The sequence below is a fragment of the Salmo trutta genome, chromosome 10, assembly GCF_901001165.1.
Source record: "Salmo trutta chromosome 10, fSalTru1.1, whole genome shotgun sequence".
NCBI lineage: Eukaryota > Metazoa > Chordata > Actinopteri > Salmoniformes > Salmonidae > Salmo > Salmo trutta.
The window spans coordinates 22,833,899-22,859,983 of record NC_042966.1 but is presented as its reverse complement, the minus strand read 5'-3'; the positions used below and the strand labels follow the sequence as shown (position 1 = coordinate 22,859,983).

The window sequence follows — 26,085 nt, the reverse complement described above, 5'->3', positions numbered from 1 at the left end:
AAACGCCCGATCTTTTCTGTTAGCGTCAAAAGACTTCAGAATTGAGCACATCAACCCTCCTCACCTTGCTCCTTGGGCCTGTCTGCGGTGATGCCAGCACTGCTGCTGTAGACAGTGGCTCCAGGGGTTGGGCCCATGCAGCCCCCTGTCTTCACCCTGGGGATGTCGGAGGACGAGGGGCCCCCCGCCCCCCAGCTGGAGCAGCCGCCGTCCATCCCGTTCCCGTCGCCGCCGGGGAAGGTCAGCGATCCGGAGCGCTTGCACCCGACTGACTCGTGGTCAGACTTCTCTGAAGATCTGTCAACTATGGTCATTGTTCATTGCTGTTGGACAAAAACAAATAAATACAGAGGAAGTTAGATAATGCTGTTTCTTTAGATACTACAACTAACCTGTGCTTAGTTGGGAGAACGGTCTTGAAGACTAGCTCTGTAGCTAGAGGATGAAAGACATTTGCAGAAACAGCCGATAAACCACCCAAAAACATCCTATTTCAAACTCACATTATTTCCTGAAAATGAAATGGTTCAGTACTATCATCCAACTTGAAGATGCCGAATTCACTGCACTATACGGAATTGTATGTTTTCGTATTCTAAAGAACCTGCACAGCAACAGTGGATTGTCTGTAATATCATGATGTCACAATTAGAGGTCGACCAAATAATCGGAATAGACGATTAATTAGGGCCGATTTCATAGTCGGTATTTTTGGCCACCGATTTGACAATGTTTTTTTTTTTATTTATTTTTTACACCTTTATTTAACTAGGCAAGTCAGATTAACCTCTCTGGCGCATGTGGGACGAACTCGTCCCACCTACGTAACAGCCACTGAAATCCAGTGGCGCGATTTTTGAATCGTTAGAAATACTATTACTTCAATTTCTCAAACATATGACTATTTTACAGCTATTTAAAGACAAGAATCTCGTTAATCTAACCCCACTGTCCGATTTCAAAAAGGCTTTACAACGAAAGCAAAACATTAGATTATGTCAGCAGAGTGCCCAGCCAGAAATAATCAGACACCCATTTTTCAAGCTAGCATATCATGTCACATAAACCCAAACCACAGCTAAATGCAGCACTAACCTTTTATGATCTTCATCAGATGACACACCTAGGACATTGTGTTATACAATACATGCATGTCTGTTCAATCAAGTTCATATTTATATCAAAAAACAGCTTTTTACATTAGCATGTGACGTTCAGAAAAAGCATAACCCCCGCAAACTTCCGGGGAATTTACTAACAGTTTGCTAAATTACTCACGATAAACGTTCACAAAAAGCATAACAATTATTTTAAGAATTATAGATACATTACTCCTCTATGCACTCGATATGTCCGATTTTAAAATAGCTTTTCGGATGAAGCACATTTTGCAATAATCTAAGTACATAACCCGGCATCACAGGGCTAGCTATTTAGATACCCACCCAGGTCAGCCTCCACCAAAATCACATTTCCTATAAGAAAAATTTTCTTACCTTGCTTGTTCTTCGTCAGAATACACTGCCAGGACTTCTACTTCAATAACAAATGTTGGTTTGGTCCCAAATAATCCATCGTTATATCCAAACAGCGACGTTTTGTTCGTGAGTTCTAGACACTATCAGAATGCTTCATCACGGTCTCGAGCATGGCGCATTGGCGTGACAAAAATGTCTAAATATTCCATTACCGTACTTCGAAGCATGTCAACCGCTGTTTAAAACCAATTTTTATGCCATTTATCTCGTAGATAAGTGATAATATTCCGACCGGGAATATGCATTGAGCCTAAACAGCCGAATTAAATTTATCCTCAGGAGCGAATCGTGCACGCGCCTCATTCAAAGGTGCTCTGAGCCGCCACTTACCAAAGCCGATGATGTGTTTCAGCCTGAGGCTCCCTCGTCAACCTTCAGTTATTTCCTGGGTTCTGAGAGCCTATCGGAGCCCTGGGAATTGTCACGTTACAGCTAAGATCCTTACTTTTCAATAAACAGATGCAAGACGCACGACTCCTTGTCAGACAGGGTACTTCCTGCTTGAAACCTTGTCAGGTTTTTGCCTGCCATAGGAGTTCTGTTATACTCACAGACACCATTCAAACAGTTTTAGAAAATTCAGAGTGTTTTCTATCCAAACCTGAACAATAATATGCATATTCTAGCTTCTGAGTTGGTGTAGGAGGCAGTTAAAAATGGGCACATATTTTTTCCAAAATTCTCAATACTGCCCCCTATCCCAAACAGGTTAAGAACACATTCTTATTTTCAATGATGGCCTAGGAACGGGGGTTAACTGCCTTGTTCAGGGGGGGAATTCGGGGATTCGTTTTTGCAACCTTCCGGTTACTAGTCCAACGCTCTAACCACCTGCCTTACATTGCACTTCACAAGGAGCCTGCATGGCAGGCTGACTACCTGTTACGCGAGGGCAGCAAGAAGCCAAAGTAAGTTGCTAGCTAGCATTAAATTTATCTTATAAAAAACTATCAATCTTAACATAATCACTAGTTAACTACACATGGTTGATGATATTGCTAGTTTATCTAGCTTGTCCTGCGTTGCATATAATCGATGCAGTGCCTGTTAATTTCTCATCGAATCACAGCCTACTTCGACAAACGGGTGATGATTTAACAAGCGCATTTGCGAAAAAAAAGCACTGTCGTTGCACCAATGTACCTAACCATAAACATCAATGCCTTTCTTTAAAATCAATACACAAGTATATATTTTTAAACCTGCATATTTAGTTAATATTGCCTGCTAACATGAATTTGTGTCACTTTGTGTCACAAGCAGTCAGGGTATATACAGCAGTTAGGGCCGCCTGGCTCATTGCGGACTGTGTGAAGTCCATTTATTCCTAACAAAGGCTGTAATTAATTTGCCAGAATTGTACATAATTATGACAATGTTGGTTGTGCAATGTAGGTTGTGAAGGTTGGGCAATGTAACAGGAATATTTAGACTTAGGGATGCCACCCGTTAGATAAAATACGGAACGGTTTCGTTTTCGAAATGATAGTTTCCAGATTCGACCATATTAATGACCAAAGGCTCATATTTCTGTGTATTATTATTTTATAATTAAGTCTATGATTTGATAGAGCAGTCTGACTGAGCGATGGTAGGCAGCAGCAGGCTCGTAAGCATTCATTCAAACAGCACCTTTGTGTGTTTTGCCAGCAGCTCTTCGCAATTCTTCAAGCATTGCTCTGTTTATGACTTCAAGCCTATCAACTCCCAAGATTAGGCTGGTGTAACCGATGTGAAATGGCTAGTTAGTTAGCGGGTGCGCGCTAATAGCGTTTCAAACGTCACTTGCTCTGAGACTTGGAGTACTTGTTTCCCTTGCTCTGCATGGGTAACGCTGCTTCGAGGGTGGCTGTTGTCGATGTGTTCCTGGTTCGAGCCCAGGTAGGAGCGAGGAGAGGGACGGAAGCTATACTGTTACACTGGCAATACTAAAGTGCCTATAAAAACATCCAATAGTCAAAGGTATATGAAGTACAAATCGTAGAGAGAGAAATAGTCCTCTAATTCCTATAATAACTACAACCTAAAACTTCTTACCTGGGAATATTGAAGACTCATGTTAAAAGGAACCACCAGCTTTCATATGTTCTCATGTTCTGAGCAAGGAACTTAAACGTTAGCTTTTTTACATGGCACATATTGCACTTTTACTTTCTTCTCCAACACTTTGTTTTTGCATTATTTAAACCAAATTGAACACTTTCATTATTTATTTGAGGCTAAATTGATAGTATTTATGTATTAAGTTAAAATAAGTGTTCATTCAGTATTGTTGTAATTGTCATTATTACAAACAAAAAAATATGTTTTTTAAATTTATTTAAAAAATAATAATAATAATAATAAAAATAAAAAAATAAAAAAAATACAAATTGGCCGATTAATCAGTATCGGCTTTTTTTGGTCCTCCAATAATCGGTATCGGTGTTGAAAAATCATAATTGGTCGACCTCTAGTCACAATGTGACTAACATGTTTCCAGTGCCTAAATAAATCAACTGAGATTGTTAGATATGCCGGGTAGGATTTCAGTGCGTAGGTAGCGCCAATCACACAGAGCATCTAACAGGATTGACCCACTAAATTACCAGCAGGTGGTCTGTCTGGAGGTGTAAATGGGTCACAAGTCATGTAGACAACACCATGGCTGTGGGATATAAAAGCAAAAGTAGCCTCTCAGAGGGAAAATGAGTTCTGCAGACAGTGTAGTAGCCCCAAAGGCATGCTCTGCTTATGTTTTGCATTGAATTTACATGCGACACAGAGCTCCCTTTCAAGTCAGATTTAGTGATACGTTTAGTGACTGCAAGTTGTAATAAAATATTACAACAAAGCTCCAGGGACTAGGGCCAAATCCCAAATGGACCCTATGCTCCAGTGGAGATCTGAGAAAATTCAACAAGTGCAAACAATATTGAAATAGCTTCACCTTGTCCTGATAGGTTAGGTGGAAGTTTCATCATATTGCAACTAATTAGATCCTTCCAACTACCACAAGTGTATAGGGTCTAGGGGTCAGCGTTTGAGTTGCATCTGGGACACACTGGTTGCATATATAGCTAGTAGATACGTTTGAGACACACAAAACTGTACTAAAATGTCACCAAATGATATCACTACACTACCAGTCAGTAGTAGTGATTGATAATGTTATTAGCTAGCTAAAACTGAAGTCAAATGAACAACATTGTAGATAGTAGTAATGACATACAGGAACAATCACCAAAATGAAACCAGAGACTGAAGAGGAAGCTAGGCATCCCACTCCCTCATTTTTTCTGGTTAGTCAATGAACTAACCAGACCCGGCTGCTATCGCATTGGCACAGCATCTTTGGTATTGGTGCCTATGGGAGAGCCACCCCTTAAAACCTCTTACATCTAGACGTTCCGCTAGCGGAACACCTGCTCCAATATCCAATGATAGGCGTGGCGCGAATTACAAATTCCTCAAAAATCCCAAAACTTCAATTTCTCAAACATATGACTATTTTACAGCATTTTAAAGACAAGACTCTCCTTTATCTAACCACAATGTCCAATTTCAAAAAGGCTTTACAGCGAAAGCAAAACATTAGATTATGTCAGCAGAGTACCCAGCCAGAAATAATCAGACACCCATTTTTCAAGCTAGCATATAATGTCACAAAAACCAAAACCACAGCTAAATGCAGCACTAACCTTTGATGATCTTCATCAGATGACACGCCTAGGACATTATGTTATACAATACATGCATGTTTTATTCAATCAAGTTCACATTTATATCAAAAACCAGCTTTTTACATTAGCATGTGACGTTCAGAACTAGCATTCCCACCGAACACTTCCGGTGAATTGACTAAATTACTCACGATAAACGTTCACAAAAAACAATTATTTTCGGTTGACATGCTTCGAATTACGGTAATGGAATTTTTTGAATTTTTTTGTCACGAAATGCGTCGTGCTCGTAACCCTTCTTCACCATTCGGATAGTGTCTTGAACGCACAAACAAAACACCGCTGTTTGGATATAACTATGGATTATCTGGGACCAAACCAACATTTGTTATTGAAGTAGAAGTCCTGGGAGTGCATTCTGACGAAGAACACCAAAGGTAATCAAACTTTTCTAATAGTAAATCGGAGTTTGGTGAAGGCTAAACTTGCTGGGTGTCTAAATAGCTAGCCGTGATGGCTGGGCTATCTACTGAGAATATTGCAAAATGTGCTTTCACCGAAAAGCTATTTTAAAATCGGACATAGAGTGCATAGAGGAGTTCTGTATCTATAATTCTTAAAATAATTGTTATGTTTTTTGTGAACGTTTATCGTGAGTAATTTAGTAAATTCACCGTAAGTTTGCGGGGGTATGCTAGTTCTGAACGTCACATGCTAATGTAAAAAAGCTGGTTTTTGATATAAATATGAACTTGATTGAACAAAACATGCATGCATTGTATAACATAATGTCCTAGGTGTGTCATCTGATGAAGATAATCAAAGGTTAGTGCTGCATTTAGCTGTGGTTTTGTTTTTTGTGACATTATATGCTAGCTTGAAAAATGGGTGTCTGATTATTTCTGGCTGGGTACTCTGCTGACATAATCTAATGTTTTGCTTTCGTTGTAAAGCCTTTTTGAAATCGGACAGTGGGGTTAGATTAACGAGAGTCTTGTCTTTAAATAGCTGTAAAATAGTCATATGTTTGAGAAATTGAAGTAATAGCATTTCTAAGGTATTTGAAAATCGCGCCACAGGATTCAACTGGCTGTTACGTAGGTGGGACGATTTGGTGCCACCTGCCCTAGAGAGGTTAATAGATACACAGGCTTTACGCAGTGCCAGATCATTAGTGAATATTTTTTTTTAAAGCAAGGGGCCTAGACAACTGCCCTGGGGAATGCCCGACTACCTGGATTATGTTGGAGGCTTCCATTTTATTTATTTTTTATTTCACCTTTAACCTACCAGGTAGGCCAGTTGAGAACAAGTTCTCATTTACAACTGCGACCTGGCCAAGATAAAGCAAAGCAGTGCAACACAAACAACACAGAGTTACACATGGAATAAACAGAACGTACAGTCAATAACACAATAGAAAAGTCTATATACAGTGTGTGCAAATGAAGTAAGATTAGGGAGGTAAGGCAATAAATAGGCCATAATGGCAAAGTAATAACAATTGAGCAATGAAACACTGGAGTGATAGATGTGCAGAAGATGAATGTGCAAGTAGAGATACTGAAGTGAAAAGGAGCAACAACAAAAAATAAATATGGGGATTAGGTAGTTGGATGGGCTACTTACAGATGGGCTGTGTACAGGTGCATGATCTGTAAGCTGCTCTGACAGCTGATGCTTAAAGTTAATGAGGGAGATAGGAGTCTCCAGCTTCAGTGATTTTTGCAATTTGTTCCAGTCATTGGCAGCAGAGAACTGGAAGGAAAGGTGACCAAAGGAGGAATTGGCTTTGGGGGTGACCAGTTTAATATACCTGCTGGAGTGTGTGCTACGGGTGGGGGCTGCTATGGTGACCAGTGAGCTGAAATAAGGCGGACTTTACCTAGCAAAGACTGATAGATGACCTGGAGCCAGTGGGTTTGGCGACGAATATGAGCCAGTAGATGGGGCTTTGGTGACCAAACGGATGGCACTGTGATAGACCGCATCCAATTTGCTGAGTAGAGTGTTGGAGGCTATTCTGTAAATGACATCACCGAAGTCAAGGATCGGTAGGATAGTCAGTTTTACGAGGGTATGTTTGGCAGCATGAGTGAAGGATGCTTTGTTGCGAAATAGGAAGCCGATTCTAGATTTAATTTTGGATTGGAGATGCTTAATGCGAGTCTGGAAGGAGAGTTTACGGTCTAACCAGACACCTAGGTATTTGTAGTCGTCCACATATTCTAAGTCAGAACCGTCCAAGTAGTGATGCTAGACGGGCGGGCAGGTGCAGACAGTGATCGGTTGAAGAGCAAGCATTTAGCTTTTTCTAGCAATTAAGAGCAGTTGGAGGCCACGGAAGGTGCGTTGTATGGCATTGAAGCTCGCCTGGAGGTTAGTTAACACAGTTTCCAAAGAAGGGCCAGAAGTATACAGAATGGTGTTGTCTGCGTAGAGCTGGATCAGAGAATCACCAGCAGCAAGAGCGACATCATTGATATATACAGAGAAAAGAGTCCGCCCGATAATTGAACCCTGTGGCACCCCCATAGAGACTGCAAGGGGTCTAGACAACAGGCCCTCCGATTTGACACACTGAACTCTATCTGAGAAGCAGTTGGTGAACCAGGCGAGGCAGTCATTTGAGAAACCAAGGCTGTTGAGTCTGCCGATAAGATTGTGGTGATTGACAGAGTCGAAAGCCTTGGCCAGGTCGATGAATACAGCTGCACAGTATTGTCTTTTAGCAATGGCGGTTATGATAACTTTCAGGACCTTGAGCATGGCTGAGGTGCACCCATGAACAGCTCGGAAAACAGATTGCATAGCGGAGAAGGTACGGTGGGATTCCAAATGGTCGGTGATCTGTTTGTTAACTTGGCTTTCGAAGACCTTAGAAAGGCAGGGTAGGATAGATATAGGTCTGTAACAGTTTGGGTCTAGAATGTCTCCCCCTTTGAAGAGGGGGATGACCGCGGCAGCTTTCCAATCTTTGGGGATCTCAGACGATATGAAAGAGGTTGAACAGGCTAGTAATAGGGGTTGCAACAATTTTAGAAAGAGAGGGTCCAGATTGTCCAGCCCAGCTGATTTGTAGGGGTCCAGATTTCACAGCTCTTTCAGAACATTAGCTATCTGGATTTGGGTGAAGGAGAAATGGGGAGGCTTGGGCAAGTTGCTGTGTGGGGTACAGAGCTGTTGACCGGGGTAGGGGTAGCCAGGTGGAAAGCATGGCCAGCAGTAGAAAAATGCTTATTGAAACGGTCAATTATCGTGGATTTATCGGTGGTGACAGTGTTTCCTAGCCTCAGTGCAGTGGGCAGCTGGGAGGAGGTGCTCTTATTCTCCATAGACTTTACAGTGTCCCACAACTTTTTAGAGTTTGTGCTACAGGATGTAAATTTCTGTTAGAAAAAGCTAGCCTTTGCTTTCCTAACTGCCTGTGAAATATTGGTTCCTAACTTCCCTGAAAAGTTGCATATCACGGGGGCTATTCGATGCTAATGCAGTATGCCACAGGATGTTTTTGTGCTGGTCAAGGGCAGTCAGGTCTGGAGTGAACCAAGGGCTATATCTGTTCCTGGTTCTACATTTTTTGAATGGGGCATGCTTATTTAAAATGGTGAGGAAAGTACTTTTAGAGAATAACCAGGCATCCTCTGACGGAATGAGGTCAATATCCTTCTAGGATACACGGGCCAGGTCGATTAGAAAGGCCTGCTCGCTGAAGTGTTTTAAGGAGCGTTTGACAGTGATGAGGGGTGGTCATTTGACCGCAGACCCATTACGGACGTAGGCAATGAGGCAGTGATCGCTGAGATCCTGGTTGAAGACAGCAGAGGTGTATTTAGAGGGCAAGTTGGGCAGGATGATATCTATGAGGGTGCCCGAGTTTACGGATTTGGGGTTGTACCTGGTAGGTTTTATGATAATTTGGGTGAGGTTGAGGCATCTAGCTTAGATTGTAGGACGGCCGAGGTGTTAAGCATATCCCAGTTTAGGTCACCTAAACACTAAGAGTTCTGAAGATAGATGGGGAGCAATCAATTCACATATGGTGTCCAGGGCACAGCTGGGGGCTGAAGGTGATCTATAACAAGCGGCGACGGTGAGAGACTTGTTTCTGGAAAGGTGGATTTTTAAAAGTAAAAGCTCGAATTGTTTGGGCACAGACCTGGATAGTAAGCCTGCAGAGTTCTGTCAATCTCTGCAGTAGATTGAAACTCCGCCCCCTTCGGCAGTTCTATCTTGTCAGAAAATGTTATAGTTGGGGATGGAAATTTCAGGATTATTGGTGGCCTTCCTAAGCCAGGATTCAGACACGGCTAGGACATCCAGGTTGGCAGTGAATAAAACAAATTTAGGAAGAAGGCTTCTAATGTTAACATGCATGAAACCAAGGCTTTTACGGGTACAGAAGTCAACAAATGAGGGCGCCTGGGGAACGGGAGTGGAGCTAGGCCCTGCAGGGACCTGGATTAACCGCTACATCACCAGAAGAACAGAGGAGGAGTAGTATAAAAGGTACAGCTAAAGGCTATAAGAACTGGTCGTCTAGTGCGTTCGGAACAAAGAGTAAAAGGAGCAAGTTTCTGGGCGCAGAAGAATAGATTCAAGGCATAATGTACAAACAAGGGTATGGTAGGATGTGAACACAGTGGAGGTAAACCTAGGCATTGAGTGATGGTGATAGAGGTTTTGTCTCTAGAGACACCATTTAAACCAGGTGAGGTCACCGCATGTGTGGGAGGTGGAACAAAAGGGCTAGCTAAGGCATTTTGAGCAGGGCTGGAGGCTTTACAGTGAAATAAGACAATCACTAACCAAACAGCAATGGACAAGGCATATGACCGCAGACCCACTACGGACGTAGGCAATGAGGCAGTGATCGCTGAGATCCTGGTTGAAGACAGCAGAGGTGTATTTAGAGGGCAAGTTGGGCAGGATGATATCTATGAGTGAAGAGGCATGCGTAGCAGAGTGATCATAGGGTCCAGTGAGTAGCTAGGCGAGCTGGAGACACGGCGATTCAGACAGCTAGCGGTCCGGGGCTAGCAGATGAGTCTTCAGGGGACGTCGCGACGGAGGAGCCTGTTGAAACCCCCTCGGGCGGATTATGTCGGTAGACCAGTCGTGATGGATCGACAGGGCTCCGTGTCGGCAGTAAAAGGGGTCCAGGCCAACTGGCAAAATAGGTATTGTAGCCCAAGAAGTGGCCGATGAACCTCTTCAGCGAGCTGGGAGATGGGCCTAGCACGTGGCTAGCTCCAGGCTAACTGGTGCTTGCTTCAGGACAGAGACGTTAGCCAGGAGTAGCCACTCGGATAGCAGCTAGCTAGCTGCGATAATCCAGGTGAAAAGGTTAGAGCTTGCAGTAGGAATCCGGAGATGTGGTAGATGTGCAGACTGGCAGGAGTTGACCGGGCTGAGGTTAGCTGATGACCGCTAGCAGTGGCTAACTGACTACTAGCTAGTTAGCTGGCCAGCTTCTGTTGGGGTTCCGGTTATAAAGTATAGAAAATAGCAAATCTATACCACATTGGGTGAGGCGGGTTGCAGGAGTGTATGTTGAAATTGAGGTTAAAAAATATACGAAGAAAAAAAAGATACACACACGGGACACGACAAGATGCCTGACTGCTACGCCATCTTGGAATCTTTTTACAGAAGGAGGCCCCACAGAACACCCTCTGTGGGGCCTCCCGAGTGGCGCAGCGGTCTAAGGCACTGCATCACAGTGCTTGAGGCATCACTACACACCCGGGTTTGACCGGCCAGGATGTCCTTATCCCATCGCGCTCTAGCGACTCCTGTGGCGGGCAGGGCACATGCACGCTGACACGGTCGCCAGTTGTACGGTATTTCCTCTGAAACATTGGTGATGCTGGCTTTCGAGTTAAGCGAGCAGTGTGTCAAGAAGCAGTGCGTCTTGGCAGGGTTGTGCTTCGGAGGACGCACAGCTCTTGACCTTTGCCTCTCCGGATTCCGTACGGGAGTAGCAGCGATGGGACAAGACGAACTACCAAACAGAGATCACAGCTTCCCTGTGGCTCAGTTGATAGAGCATGGTGTTTGCAATGCCAGGGTTGTGGGTTCAATTCCCACGGGGGGCCAGTACAATTACATTTTTTTTTAAATTAAAATAAAAAAAAGCATGAAATGTATGCATTCACTACTGTAAGTCGCTCTGGATAAAAGCATCTGCTAAATGACTAAAATGTAAAAGTAATGAAATTGGCGAGAAAAAGGGGGTAAAATGTTTAAGAACACACTGTCTGTGTTCTGTTCGACAGGTAACTCTCGATCCACGATATAGCAGATGTAAAGCCATAACACACGTTTTTTCAGCATCAGATTATGAACAATAATGTCAAAAGCGGCACTAAAGTCTAACAAAACAGCTCCCAATCTTTTTATCAATTTCTCTCAGCCAAAATCAACAGTAATTTGTGTTAGTGCTGTACATGTTGAATGCCCTTCCCTATAAGCATGCAACTAATCTATTAATTCATTTACTGTAAAATAGCATTGTATGTGGTCAAACACAGTATTTTCCAAAAGTTCACTAAGGGTTGGTAACAGGCTGATTGGTCGGCTATTTGAGCCAGTAAAGGGGGCTTAACTATTCCTGGGTAGCGGAATTACTTTTGCTTCCCTCCAGGCCTGAGGGCACACACTTTCCAGTAGGTTTAGACTGAAGAGATGGTAAAAAGGATTGGAAATATGGTGCGCTATCATCCTCAGTAATTTTCCCTCCAAGTTGTCAGACCCAGGTGGTTTGTTATTGTTGATACACAATTTTTTCACCACTTCCACACTCACTTTACAAAATTACAAAGCTTGTCTTTCATAATTGTCAGTTTTGAAGGGATGTGTTGTAGAGGTCGACCGAGTAAGATTTTTCAATGCCGATACCGATTATTGGAGGACCCAAAAAAGCAGAGACCGATTTAATTATATATATATATATATATATATATATATATATATATATAAATAATATAATATATATAATATTGTAAATGAGAACTTGTTCTCAACTTGCCTACCTGGTTAAATAAAGGTGAAATAAAAATTTTAAAAATTTTTAAAAAATAAATAAATAAATATATATATATATATATATATATATATATATATATATATATATATATATATATATATATATATATATATATACACACACACACACACACACACACACACACACACACACACACACACACACACACACACACACACACACACACACACACACACACACACACACACACACACACACACACACACACACACACACACACACACACACACACGTTTAAGTTCCTTGTTCAGAACATTTGAAAGCTGGTGGTTCAATATTCCCAGTTAAGAAGTTTTAGGTTGTAGTTATTATAGGAATTAAGACTCGTCGACTATTTCTCTCCATACCATTTGTATTTCATATACCTTTGACTATTAGATGTTCTAATAGGCACATTGGTATTGCCAGCCTAATCTCAGGAGTTGATAAGCTTGAAGTCATTAACAGCTATGTGAAGCAAGCAATGCTAAGAGCTGCTGGCAAATGCAGTCAAGTTTGAATGAATGCTTACGAGCCTGCTGACGCCTACCAACGCTCAGTCAGACCGCTCCATAAAAATCATAGACTTAATTATAATAAACACCCAGAAATACAAGCCGTTGGTCATTACCGTAATTTCCGGACTATAAGCCGCTACTTTTTTCCCACGCTTTGAACTTCGCGGCTTAAACAATGACGCGGCTAATATGGATTTTTCCCGCTTTCAAATTAAAAAAAAAATTAAAATTAAAAAATTAAAAAAACACATTCTGTGACGTGCTCAGTTTTTTTGCGGCATGAAGCTTTCATTAGACCAATGAAATTGCCGAACGGGTTAAGGTCAAACAACTTTTTTGTTTACTGTTTAGATTCAATCGAGAGCTCTCAAACTTCCCATCATTCTGATTACGGTAGTCATTTTGTCACCCTCATCATGGCAAAGACACGGAGAAATGCATATGATGCAGCTTTCAAGTTGAAGGCGATTGATCTGGCTGTTGGAAAAGGAAATAGAGCTACTGCACGGGAGCTTGGTCTGGAGCAATGACTTTCTTGGTAGGCTACTGTTTACTGCTAATTTTTTTTATTTTTGTTACAAGCCATGTTTCGTTAAAGCCTATTTATTTTTGTTACAAGCCGTGTTTCGTTAAAGCCTGTGTAAAGTTTATTTGTTTCAATGTACCAGTAGGCACCTGCGGCTTATAGACATGTGCGGCTTATTTATGTTCAAAATATATATATTTTTTTAAATTCAGTGGGTGCGGCTTATATTTAGGTGCGCTTAATAGTCCGGAAATTACAGTAATATGGTAAAATCCAGAAACTATCCTTTCGAACTTCAAATTTCATTTAAGGAACTCAAACTTTTTAGTATCATTCTTTATATAATTTATTTTTGTATTTGTTTAGTTTAACCACGACTTCTCAATATACAGTACACGTTTCCCAGTCATCTGTGCAGCCAGACTTATTTGCAATTCCTTTTGCCTCAACCCTCTCTCAACAGTAAACAATCTTCAATTCCTCATCAATCCACGGGGAATTAACCATTTTTAGTCATTTTCTTAATGGGTGCTTGCTTATTAGTAACTGGAATAAGCAATTTCTTAAATGTGTCAAGCGATTTCATTCCTGTGCTATTTGTAAATACCCTGGTAGGGTTGACTGATAACCTGGTTCAGGTTGAAGGCACTGCTTACAGTTTGAAGATTCTTCTTGAGTGGACTAGGCAGGTAGCCTAGCGGTTAGAGCTTTGGGACAGTAATCTAAAGGTTGCTGGATCGAATCCCTGAGCTGACAAGGTAAAAATCTGTAGTTCTGCCCCTGAGCAAGGCAGTTAACCCACTGTTCCCCGGGCGCCGAAGATGTGGATGACGATTATGGCTTAGTTAAATGTGATAGACACATTTCAGTTGAAGGCATTCATCTGTAAAACTGACTAGGTATCCCCACGTTCCCTATAAAAAAGCCAATCAATATTTAGGTTACCTAGAACATATATACCTCCTCTCTGTTGATATCACATACATTATCAAGCATTTTTAAGGTCCCGGTGGACTAAACTCCCCGGTCAAGGAAGTTTCTGATTAACTTTACCAACAACGTGGAGCAGAGACCAGGCTTTGTGGAATCTAGCTCAGACTACATCGATTCGCTCAAGGTCAATACTTTGTACCCACCTTCTACCCATGTTTGGTCTCTGTAGTTGCATGCCTTTGTTTGCAGATATCAATACTTTTTCAAAAAGCATTAATTAAATACCACCGACTGCTTCCTTGTTAAGTTTCAATTGGCACATGCGCATTTGCGATGACTTGCCGTTTTAGGGCAACAGCAAATAAGCAAACAGTCGATGGACATATTTGATTAACAGTTATTACATTTTTGGGGGGAATTTCAGCAAACAAAGGCACGCAACTACCGAGGACAAACATAGGTACAAGGTGGCCATTTAATTCATATATACACACTACCGTTCAAAAGTCACTTAGAAATGTCCTTATTTTTTAAAGAAAAGCACATTTTTTCTCCATTAAAATAACATCAAATTGATCAGAAATACAATGTAGACATAGTCATTTACAACATTAACTTCTCTAGGGTAGGGGGCAGTATTTTGACATCCGGATGAAAGGTGTGCCCAAATTAACCTCTTGACGTTACCCTAGGATAGGGGGCGCCACAGCGCATTTTGAAAAAAAATCGTTCCCATTTTCAACGGCCTACTAATCAAAGTCAGAAGCTAGGACATGCATATACTTATTTTATATGGATAGAAAACACCCTAAATTTTCTAAAACTGTTTGAATGGTGTCTGTGAGTATAACAGAACTCGTATGGCAGTCAAAACCCCGAGACCGATTGAACCAGGAAGGGGAATCTGAATTGTCGACTCGACTTCACAGCCTTACCTATAATTCACAACGTGAAAAAATGATAATTGAGCACTTTCCAGTGCTTCCACTAGATGTCCCCAGTCTTTACAAAGTGTTTTGAGGGTTCTGCGGTCGAAACTCAGTGAAAGAGACGATGTGGCAATTGGTCACTGTAGTAGGGCCATCAGCATTGTGACGTCGGCGGCCGTGTCTGCCCCCACCTTTGGAAACCTTTTGAAACACAATGAAATCGTCCCACTCGAATCTGATTGGCTCTCTTGTTGAAACAGGCCCTGACGATTATTTTATACAACGTTTGACATGTTTGAACGAACCTAACTGACAGTAAACAGTCATTTATCGTCAGCCAGGTGCCGCGCACGGATCAACATTTGATTACAGCCTTAGGACGCGCTAACAACAGGAAGCTAATGGAACATAAAGCATGGACTTTTTCGACCGAAAATACATTTGTCATGGACCTGGGATATCGGGAAGTGCTTTCTGATGAAGACAACTAAAGGTGAGGGATTATTGGCGATATTATACAATATCAGATGTGATTTGCAATTGTTCAAAGATGGCGCCGAGCTAGGCTTTCGAGCTCATTTTCTGGGTATCGCATCCCCTTTGATCTCAAAGTGTGATTACCCTGTAAAGTTAATTTAAAATCTGTTATGACGGGTGTTTTCAAGAGATATTCATCTATAAATCTTAGATTGACAACATAAAACAAAAAAATCGTTTTCGAATAGTAATTTATAAAATTGTAGCACTGTTTCCCGGGACGCATTTTATGGGAAAATAGTTAGTCAACGTCAGGTGCCGATGTAAAATGCTGTTTTTATATAGAAATATGACCTTTATTGAACAAAAGATTGCATGCTGTGTGTAACATGATGTCCTAGGTGTGTCATCTGATGAAGTTTGTAAAAGGTTAGTGCTGCATTTAGCTGTTTTTTGGTTATATGTGATGGGTGTGCTTGCTCGGAAAATTCATATGATGCGACTTTTACCATGTACTCCTCTAACATAATCTAATATTGTGCTTTTCCTGTAAAACCTTTTTGAAATCGGACAACGAGGGTCGATTCAAGAGAGGTGTATCTATAAAACGATATGAGACAGCCCTATATTTGAAAAAAAAAAATATTGAATTTCGTTATGCTAATGTTGCTAGGAGTTTTCGCTGGAAAATGATCCCGCTAACGGGATGATATGCGCAAGAGGTTTTAAACTGCCTGTTACTCAGGCTCAGAAGGTAGGATATGCATATTATTAGTAGATTTGGATAGAAAACACTCTAAAACTGTTTGAATGATGTCTGTGAGTATAACAGAACTCATATGGCAGGCAAAAACCTGAGAAAAATCCAACCAGGAAGTGTGGAAATCTGAGGTTTGTAGTTTAAGTGATTCCCTATCCAGTATACAGTGACTTAGGGTTCATTTTGCACTTCCTACGGCTTCCACTAGATGTCAACAGTCTTTAGAACGTTGTTTCATGCTTCTACTGTGAATGTAGAGCGAACAAGAGGGCCTGGAAGTTGATGAGTGAGGAAATGACATGAGCTCAGAGGCGCGCGCTCACGTGAGAGTTAGCTGTGTTCCTTCTCTTTTCTAAAGACATTGGAATTGTCAGGTTGGAATATTACTGAAGATTTATGTTAAAAACATCCTAAAGATTGATGCTATACATCGTTTTACATTTCTACGAACGTAAATATAACTTTTTTTTACATTTCGTTGTGACATTTGCGCACGCTTCCTGCATTTGGAGTAGTGGACTGAACACGCGAACAAGAGGAGGTATTTGGACTTAAAACCTCTTACATCTAGATGTTCCGCTAGCGGAACGTCTGCTCCAATATCCAATGATGGGCGTGGAGCGAAATACAAACTCCTCTAAAATCCGAAAACTTCCATTTTTCAAACATATGACTATTTTACAGCTATTTAAAGACAAGACTCTCGTTAATCTAACCACACTGTCCGATTTCAAAAAGGCTTTACAGCGAAAGCAAAACATTAGATTATGTCAGCAGAGTGCCCAGCCAGAAATAATCAGACACCCATTTTTCAAGCTAGCATATAATGTCACAAAAAACAAAACCACAGCTAAATGCAGCACTAACCTTTGATGATCTTCATCAGATGACACACCTAGGACATTATGTTATACAATACATGCATGTCTGTTCAATCAAGTTCATATTTATATCAAAAACCAGCTTTTTACATTAGCATGTGACGTTCAGAACTAGCATTCCCACCGAACACTTCCGGTGAATTTACTAAATTACTCGCGATAAACGTTCACAAAAAGCATAACAATTATTTTAAGAATTATAGATACAGAACTCCTCTATGCACTCGATATGTCCGATTTTAAAATAGCTTTTCGGATGAAGCACATTTTGCAATATTCTAAGTACATAGCCCGGCATCACAGGGCTAGCTATTTAGACACCCAACCAGTTTAGCCTTCACCAAAATCACATTTCCTATAAGAAAAATGGTCTTACCTTTCCTGTTCTTCGTCAGAATGCACTCCCAGGACTTCTACTTCAATAACAAATGTTGGTTTGGTCCCAAATAATCCATCGTTATGTTCCATCAACGACGTTTTGTTAGTGCGTTCTAGACACTATCCCAATGGTAAATCACGGTCGTGCGCATGGCGCAGAATGTGACAAAAAAATTCTAAATATTCCATTACCGTACTTCGAAGCATGTCAACCGCTGGTTAAAACCAACTTTTATGCAATTTATCTCGTAGAAAAACGATAATATTCCGACCGGGAATCTGCATGTCTGTAAACTGAGGGAAAAACCGAAAGACGGGGGCGGGGCAGGTCACGAGCGTAAGCATTTCTCCACTGATAGACCACTTAGCTTTTGCTCTCGTGTGTTTCAGCCAGGGCTTTGAATTACGTCATTCCTGTTTTTCCCGGGCTCTGAGAGCCCATTGGAGACGTGGGAAGTGTCACGTAACAGCAGAGATCCCTTGTAATAGATAGAGAGAATCAACAAGGGCAAGAAATGTTCAGACAGGGTACTTCCTGAACAGAACCTTCTCAGGTTTTTGCCTGCCATAGGAGTTCTGTTATACTCACAGACACCATTCAAACAGTTTTAGAAACTTTGGAGTTTTCTATCCAAAGCTAATAATTATATGCATATTCTAGTTTCTGGGCAGGACTAATAATCAGATTAAATCGGGTACGTTTTTTATCCAGCCGTGAAAATACTGCCCCCTAGCCATAAGAGGTTAAATGATGGACTTTATCAAACATTTATTGTGGACCTGGGATGCCTGGGAGTGCATTCTGATGAAGATCAAAGGTAAGTGAATATTTATAATATTATTTCTGAGTTTTGTTGACTCCACAAAATGGCGGGTTTGGTTTCGTGTCTGAACGCTGTACTCAGATAATTGCAAAATTTGCTTTCGCCGTAAAGCTTTTTTGAAATCTGACACAGCGGTTGCATTAAGGAGAAGTGTATCTATAATTCTTTAAATAACTGTTGAATATTTTATCAACGTTTATGATGAGTATTTCTGTAAATTGATGTGCTCATTCACCGGAAGTTTTGGGAGGCAAAACATTTCTGAACATTACACGCCAATGTAAAATTGGGTTTTTGGATATAAATATGAACTTTATCGAGCAAAACATACATGTATTGTGTAACATGAAGTCCTATGAGTGCCATCTGATGAAGATAATCAAAAGGTTAGTGATTCATTTTAGCTGCATTTCTGGTTTTTGTAACGCCTTTCCTTGCTTGGAAAATGGCTGTGTGGTTTTTCTTGTTTAGGTGCTGTCCTAACATAATCTAATGTTATGCTTTCGCCATAAAGCCTTTTTGAAATCGGACAATGTGATTGGATTAACGAGAAATGCATCTTTAAAATGGGATATAATAGTTGTATGTTTCAGAAATTTGAATTATGAGATTTTTGTTGTTTTGAATTTGCCGCCCTGCTATTTCACTGGCTGTTGAATAGTGTGTCCCGCAGGTGGGACGCTAGTGTCCCACATACCCCAGAGAGGTTAACAATTGTAGCTGGAAACAGCAGATTTTTAATGGAATATCTACATAGGCGTACCGAGGCCCATTCACTATCAGCAACCATCACTCCTGTGTTCCAATGGCACGTTGTGTTAGCTAATCAAAGTTTATCATTTCAAAAAGGCTAATTGAGCATTAGAAAAACCTTTTGCAATTATGTTAGCACAGCTGAAAACTGTTGTTCTGATTAAAGAAGCAATAAAACTGACCTTTAGACTCGTTGAGTATCTGGAGCATTAGCATTTGTGGGTTCGATTACAGGCTCAAAATGGCCAGAAACAAAGACCTTTCTTCTGAAACTCGTCAGTCTATTCTTGTTCTGAGAAATGAAGGCTATTCCATGCGAGAAATTGTCAAGAAACTGAAGATCTCATACAACGCTGTGTACTACTCCCTTCACAGAACAACGCAAACTGGCCCTAACCAGAATAGAAAGAGGGGTGGGAGGCCCCCGGTGCACAACTGAGCAAGAGGACAATTGCATTACAGTGTGTAGCTTGAGAAACAGACACCTTACAAGTCCTCAACTGGCAGCTTAATTAAATAGTATCTGCAAAACACCAGTCTCAACGTCAACAGTGAAGAGACGACTCCGGGATGCTGGCCTTCTAGGAAGAGTTGCAAAGAAAAAGCCATATCTCAGACTGGCCAATAAAAAGAAAAGATTAAGATGGGCAAAAGAATACTGACACTGGACAGAGGAAGATTGGAAAAAAGTGTAATGGACAGACAAATCTAAGTTTGAGGTGTTCAGATCACAAAGAACACTCGTGAGATGGAGAAAAAAATGAAATGATGCTGGAGGAGTACTTGACGCCATCTGTCAAGCATGGTGGAGGCAATGTGACGGCCTGGGGGTGCTTTGGTGGTGGTAAAGTGGGAGACTTGTACAGGGTAAAAGGGATTTTGAAGAAGGAAGACTGTCACTCCATTTTGCAACGCCATACCCTGTGGATGGCGCTTAATTGGAGCGAATTTCTTCCTACAACAGGACAATGACCCAAAGCACAGATCCAAACTATGTAAGAACTATTTAGGGAAGAAGCAGTCAGCTGGTGTTCTGTCTATAATGGAGTGGCCAGCACAGTCACCGGATCTCAACCCTATTGAGCTGTTGTGGGAGCAGCTTGACCGCATTGTACATAAGAAGTGCCCATCAAGCCAATCCAACTCGTGGGAGGTGCTTCAGGGAAGCATGGGGTGAAATCTCTTCATATTACCTCAACAAATTGACAACTAGAGTGCCAAAGGTCTGCAAGACTGTAATTGCTGCAAATGGAGGATTCTTTGACGAAAGCAAAGTTTGAAGGACACAATTATTATTTCAATTAAAAATCATTATTTATAACCTTGTCAGCGTCTTGACTATATTTCCCATTCATTTTGCAACTCATTTCATGTATGTTTTCATAGAAAACAAGGACATTTCTAAGTGACCCCAAACTTTTGAATATATATATATACACACACATATATACACATACACACTACCAGTCAAAAGTTTGGACACCTACTGACTCCAGGGTTTCTTTATTTTTACTATTTTCTACATTGTAGAGTGTTAAACAAGTGTTAAACAAAGTGTTAAACAATTCAAAATATATTTTATATTCTTCAAATTACCACTCTTTGCCTTGATGACATCTTTGCACACTCTTCATGAGGTAGTCACCTGGAATGCATTTCAATTAACAGGTGTGCCTTGTTAATAGTTAATTTGTGGAATTTCTTTCCTTTTTAATGCATTTGAGCCAATCAGTTGTGTTCTGACAAGGTAGGGGTGGTATACAGAAGATAGCCCTAAAAAAGACCAAGTCCATATTATGTCAAGAACAGCTCAAATAAGCAAAGAGAAACGACAGTCCATCATTACTTTAAGACATGAAGGTCAGTCAATACGGAACATTCCAAGAACTTTGAAAGTTTCTTCAAGTGCTATGATGAAACGGGCTCTCATGAGGACCGCCACAGGAAAGGAAGACCCAGAGTTACCTCTGCTGCAGAGAATAAGTTCATTTTTGTTACCAGCCTCAGAAATTGCAGCCCAAATAAATGCTTCAGAGTTCAAGTAACAGACACATCTCAACATCAACTGTTCAGAGGAGACTGCGTGAAACAGGCCTTCATGGTCGAATTGCTGCAAAAGAAAGCACTACGAAAGGTCACCAATAAGAAGAAAGACTTGCTTGGGCCAAGAAACACAAGCAATGGACATCAGACCAGTGGAAATCTGTCCTTTGGTCTGATGAGTCCAAATTTGATTTTGGTTCTACCTGCCGTGTTTTTGTGAGACGCAGAGTAGGTGAACGGATGATCTCTGCATGTGTGGTTCCCACCGTGAAGCATGGAGGAGGAGGTGTGATGGTGCTTTGCTGCTGACACTGTCAGTAATTTATTTAGAATTCAAGGCAGACTTAACCAGCATGGCTACCACAGCATTCTGCAGCGATACGACATCCCATCTGGTTTGCGCTTAGTGGGACTATCATTTGTTTTTCAACAGGACAATAACCCAAAACACACCTCCAGGCTGTGTAAGGGCTATTTTACTCAGAAGGAGAGTGATGGAGTGCTGCAACAGATGACCTGGCCTCCACAATCACCCGACCTCAACCCAATTGAGATGGCTTAGGAGGAGTTGGACCGCAAAGTGAAGGAAAAGCAGCCAACAAGTGCTCAGCATGTGGGAACTCCTTCAAGACTGCTGGAAGAGCATTCCAGGTGAAGCTGGTTGAGAGAATGCCAAGCGTGTGCAAAGCTGTCATCAAAAATAACATTTATATTTTTTTCTTTAACACTTTTTTGGTTACTACATGATTCCATCGGTTATTTCATAGTGTTGACGTCTTAACTATTATTCTACAATGTAGAAATAGTAAAAATAAATTAAAACCCTTGAATGAGTAGGTGTTCTAAAACTTTTGAACATGTGTGTGAGATATAGATAGATGAGAGATATAATTTTTTTAATATTGACCGTAGGAAAATTGATGTAGTCAGAGCCAGAGTCCACAAAGCCTGGGGCCGTATACACAATCTATATGAGCTGCAAAGAGACATTTTACTCCTACTATTGTGGATAAAAAAAGATACATTAAGCCTTTTTAGTCATAAGAGTCCCAGCTCGTCAACAGATATTTATGACACATCAAGGTGTCCTAACTAGTTAAGAGTTACCAGCAAGTGTCTTGATAATAGAAAAAGTAGGTCAGTGGTTCCTGCACCACATGCAATTGTTTTGGAGTTGTTGAAAGAATGATGAAATAGAAATATCAAAAAAGAATCTACACCTACATGCTTTTGAAAATGATTTCAGATATGCTTAAATACTTCTAACCACAAACTCATCACTTTTTTCCCTTTCAATTATTATGCATGCCAACGTATTATCAAAGAATTAAAGCTGTAACATTTTGGGTGACCGGAACAAATTCACATAGAAACGTGGTATAGATCTGTCGTTCTCATTGAAATCTAGTCTAAGAAGTGGTAGATGTGTTCTGTGCGCTGTTTCTGTGCTTCTATTTTGTTTTTTTATATTTTCCTTTCCATTTTGTACACCAGCTTCAAACACAATATTTTTGGTTATGGAAAATATATTTCACAGCGGTTTAGATGGTACATTGTTTCTCTAAACTATACTTGCTTGTTTTGTCAAACGGAAATTAGGCTAACTATTACAATTTTAGCAACCAAGAAACGGAGGAGTGATTTTTAACAGTAGGCCAAGTGATCATGTCTGGTGAAAATGATATCAAACATTTTACCATTGCAACATTTGACAATCACATTCACTGTGGTTGTCTGAAGCATGCACAGCTAGCAATGCCTCATCGCGATTTGTTATTCCCCATCATCTTCAACAATGTCAATGAGCGTCATCACTATTTTGCCTTTGCGGTACCTCAAACTGTTGTGATTACCAGCTGAGAAACTTTCATGAGTTGATTTTTATGCCAGGAGCAGACTGTCTGGGCAGTGTCTTAACATGATCCTAAAACCTCTGAGCTGGGAGTTTTGTCTTAAAAAACAGCTTTTAACAGGATTCCTAGGACCTTTTCGGAGATGCTTTGTGGATATGGGCCCTGGTCTCATCTCCACGCAATTGGTGAAGTTCATCATAAACTTCCTTCACCACAGAGTGGAGTTTAGTCCACCAGTAAGGTCCTTGGACTATAAGGAGTATTTTAGGCTCCTTTAGTCCATTATTAGGTTAAGGCTTAAAGCTGCAATGTGCAGAATCGCACCGCCAATTCCTGGTTGCAAGTTTGCTTGTTTTTATCACAAACTGAAATGAGGCAATGTAGAGCAGGGGTATTCAACTCTTACCCTACGAGGTCCAGAGCCTGCTGGTTCTGTTCTACCTTTAAATGAACTGCACACACCTGGTGTCCCAGGTCTAAATCAGTCCCTGATTAGAGGGCAACAACTGAAAAACGCGGTGGCCAAAGTTCTGTTTGAGGGGTGTCGAGAATAATTGTACTATTTAAACAGCTTAGAAATACTTTCTGCTGAAACCGGTGTACAAAACCAAAAGTAAAAGAAGCAAAAACGAAACTTAAGGGAAGCATAGAAATAGCGCACAAAAACGATCCAACCGATTCTTATACTTGTTATCAATGAGAATGACAGAGCTATTACTAACACTTCTATGTACATTTGGTGGAGTAAACCCAAAACTTATATAATGCAGCTTTACGGTTAAGGTTTAGGGTACATCCCAAGGATCCCGGCTAGCACTAACGTCAACCAGATCAGAAGAACGGAGACTTAGCCAATTTATTAGCTAATTGGCTAGCTTTCTCTGGAGGTCCCAATGATTCAACCAGCATTTAAAAAAATATATATATAAAAATAAAAAAAAGATTCAACCAGCATTTCAAGCATCACCATCCGCACAGCCAAGATGCCTGTGCAAGAAGCTAACTAGCATTACCACATAGAAAGCTAACAGCTAGCTAAAATAGTACTACCAATTAGAAACGCAATTTCCCCCAAATGATTAAATCACACAAATAAGCAAAATTACATCGATTAAGCACTTAAATAAAAGTAGTATTCGTTAGATTTAAGTGGCAGTAGTTTCAAACAAATAATGTTACCTAGCTAACCAGCCATTTTAGCAGGAATTACTTTTTACACACGCACGTTTACAACAACTGTTCCCTCCCACCTCTGCCAGGCAGTCTGGCTGGTTGAGGCTTTAACGAGATAGGCCTCTAACACGCAATTCAAAAGGAGATCAGAAAATAATTTCAAACTTTCTTACCGTGTTTTTTAAACAAGTGCTCGGAAAGTAAACAATGTATTTCTTATTAACAAGTAAAGAATGTTTAATTCGGAGGCGTGCGTGCATGGTAACCACAAACGCCATGGTAACGGCGAAACGTAGTTAATACTGCCGAAACATGGTACGGCGATGAGCATTGTGCTAGTGGCTAGTTACAATGCTAGCTAGCTGGCCTTTTCAGTTGTAAAACAATAAATATGGTGTTTATATACGGTTCCGTGATAAACCTGGAGACAAGAACGCCGAAACATTTTAGCATTCACAGGTTTATCTAAACGGGAAAGATGGCTAGCAATTTAGCTGCTAGGCTAACTACGTTCTAAAAGGAGGGGCTCGAGATTTAAAATTCACTGGTGGTTGAACGCTTGCCTCCGACATGACACTCAGTGAGCCGCCCGGTGTAAGCCAACTACAGCAAAACCCAATAGGTTAAATTGTTTAGAATTCTCCGAATATATAACTAAAATGTTCAGTATTTAATACAACAGAAATGCCCTTACCTGTAATTTTTCATAAATGTATTATTCGTGTAGGTCCATTTCTTATTTCAAGCGGGGTAGTCCGTCGGTGAACAATGACGTAGCTATTTCCCCCACGGGTAAATCCGGGTACTACCGAAGAAAGGCAACTCTTGATTCGCTTAGGCTCGGTGTGGAACGTGTTCATATTAGTCGTAGAAAGCACGTACACGTCTGACCTTTGTGTAGTGAATGCCGTGCTCGACTTGTCTTTATACTATATATTTTTAAACACAGCTGATCGGGAGTTTGTATACACACATTATATTAGGTTCGTTGTCAATCCCTAGGTGTGTGTGCTATGCCTGTTTACTTCTTATACAACTACTCCCAGATGATTCATGACTGTCTGAGGCATGCATAACAATAATTAACGGGAGTGAGTGTCTTAATTACCTAAAATTAAAGGGTGGTCAAACAAACAACCCAGTCTTATTGTCTTGATTACCTTCATCATATGAGTATGTTAATCACAACCACAAATTATGTAAATGAATCTTGACTAGATACTATGTCTGCAGACTCTCATAAGTGTAAATTAAATGATTTATTCTACAGTTTCAACTTATAGTCACATTGTTACATCCAGGCAGAGAGACCACACACATATTCAACCATTTGCACCAAATTATTCACATTTGGTAAGGTAAAGGGGTCGAATATAACAGGTTTGAAGATGGGCAGAGATGGTTGATGTCAGGTCTTGTCTGTGGAATGGGATGCTTGCTGCCTGCTCTGAGTCTGTAGCTGACTGATCTGTCTCCTGAGTTGAACTATCTCCTCTTCCTGCTCTTCAACCCTTCTCTGCAAGCCATGGATAACCTGTAAGGAGAAGAGGGACATTGGTATCACAGATCAAACATTTCCAATGTGTAACACTCTTCTCCTGATATAGCCAAGCGATGCTACTAGCATTTGGATCATATGTGTTTGAGCTTGTACAATAGCAGTGTAAATATCATGGCAAGCAGAAATTCAACAAGTACATACACCCCAGTCAAGAGCTGTTCAATCCCTAACGGTCAGGCAGACAGTATTGGGGCATGAGGACTGATACCAACTGTCTCAGAGAAAGTT

The 26,085-nt window shown here is 40.8% G+C and overlaps 2 protein-coding genes across 4 annotated transcripts in view; both read right to left on the bottom strand.

Annotated features, from left to right (window-relative positions):
* The window catches only part of LOC115201387 (ubiquitin carboxyl-terminal hydrolase 42), a 37,292-nt gene extending 12,183 nt beyond the window's left edge, over positions 1–25,109 (bottom strand). The window contains exons 1-2 of one of the 2 annotated variants that reach the window (XM_029764967.1): positions 24,991–25,109; positions 65–323 (exon numbers count right to left, since the gene is read on the bottom strand). In XM_029764967.1, coding sequence (XP_029620827.1) covers positions 65–314 — 250 coding nt within the window. In that variant the 5' untranslated portion in view covers positions 315–323; positions 24,991–25,109. Of the gene's footprint in view, positions 1–64; positions 324–24,469; positions 24,881–24,990 lie in introns of those variants that run through there. The other variant, XM_029764968.1, reaches the window with a different exon arrangement.
* A 427-nt stretch (positions 25,110–25,536) lies between these two features.
* Positions 25,537–26,085, bottom strand: part of LOC115201390 (eukaryotic translation initiation factor 2-alpha kinase 1) — a 31,004-nt gene continuing 30,455 nt past the window's right edge. For both annotated transcript variants that reach the window (XM_029764970.1, XM_029764971.1), the window contains exon 15: positions 25,537–25,830. In XM_029764970.1, coding sequence (XP_029620830.1) covers positions 25,705–25,830 — 126 coding nt within the window. In that variant the 3' untranslated portion in view covers positions 25,537–25,704. The remainder of the gene's footprint in view (positions 25,831–26,085) is intronic.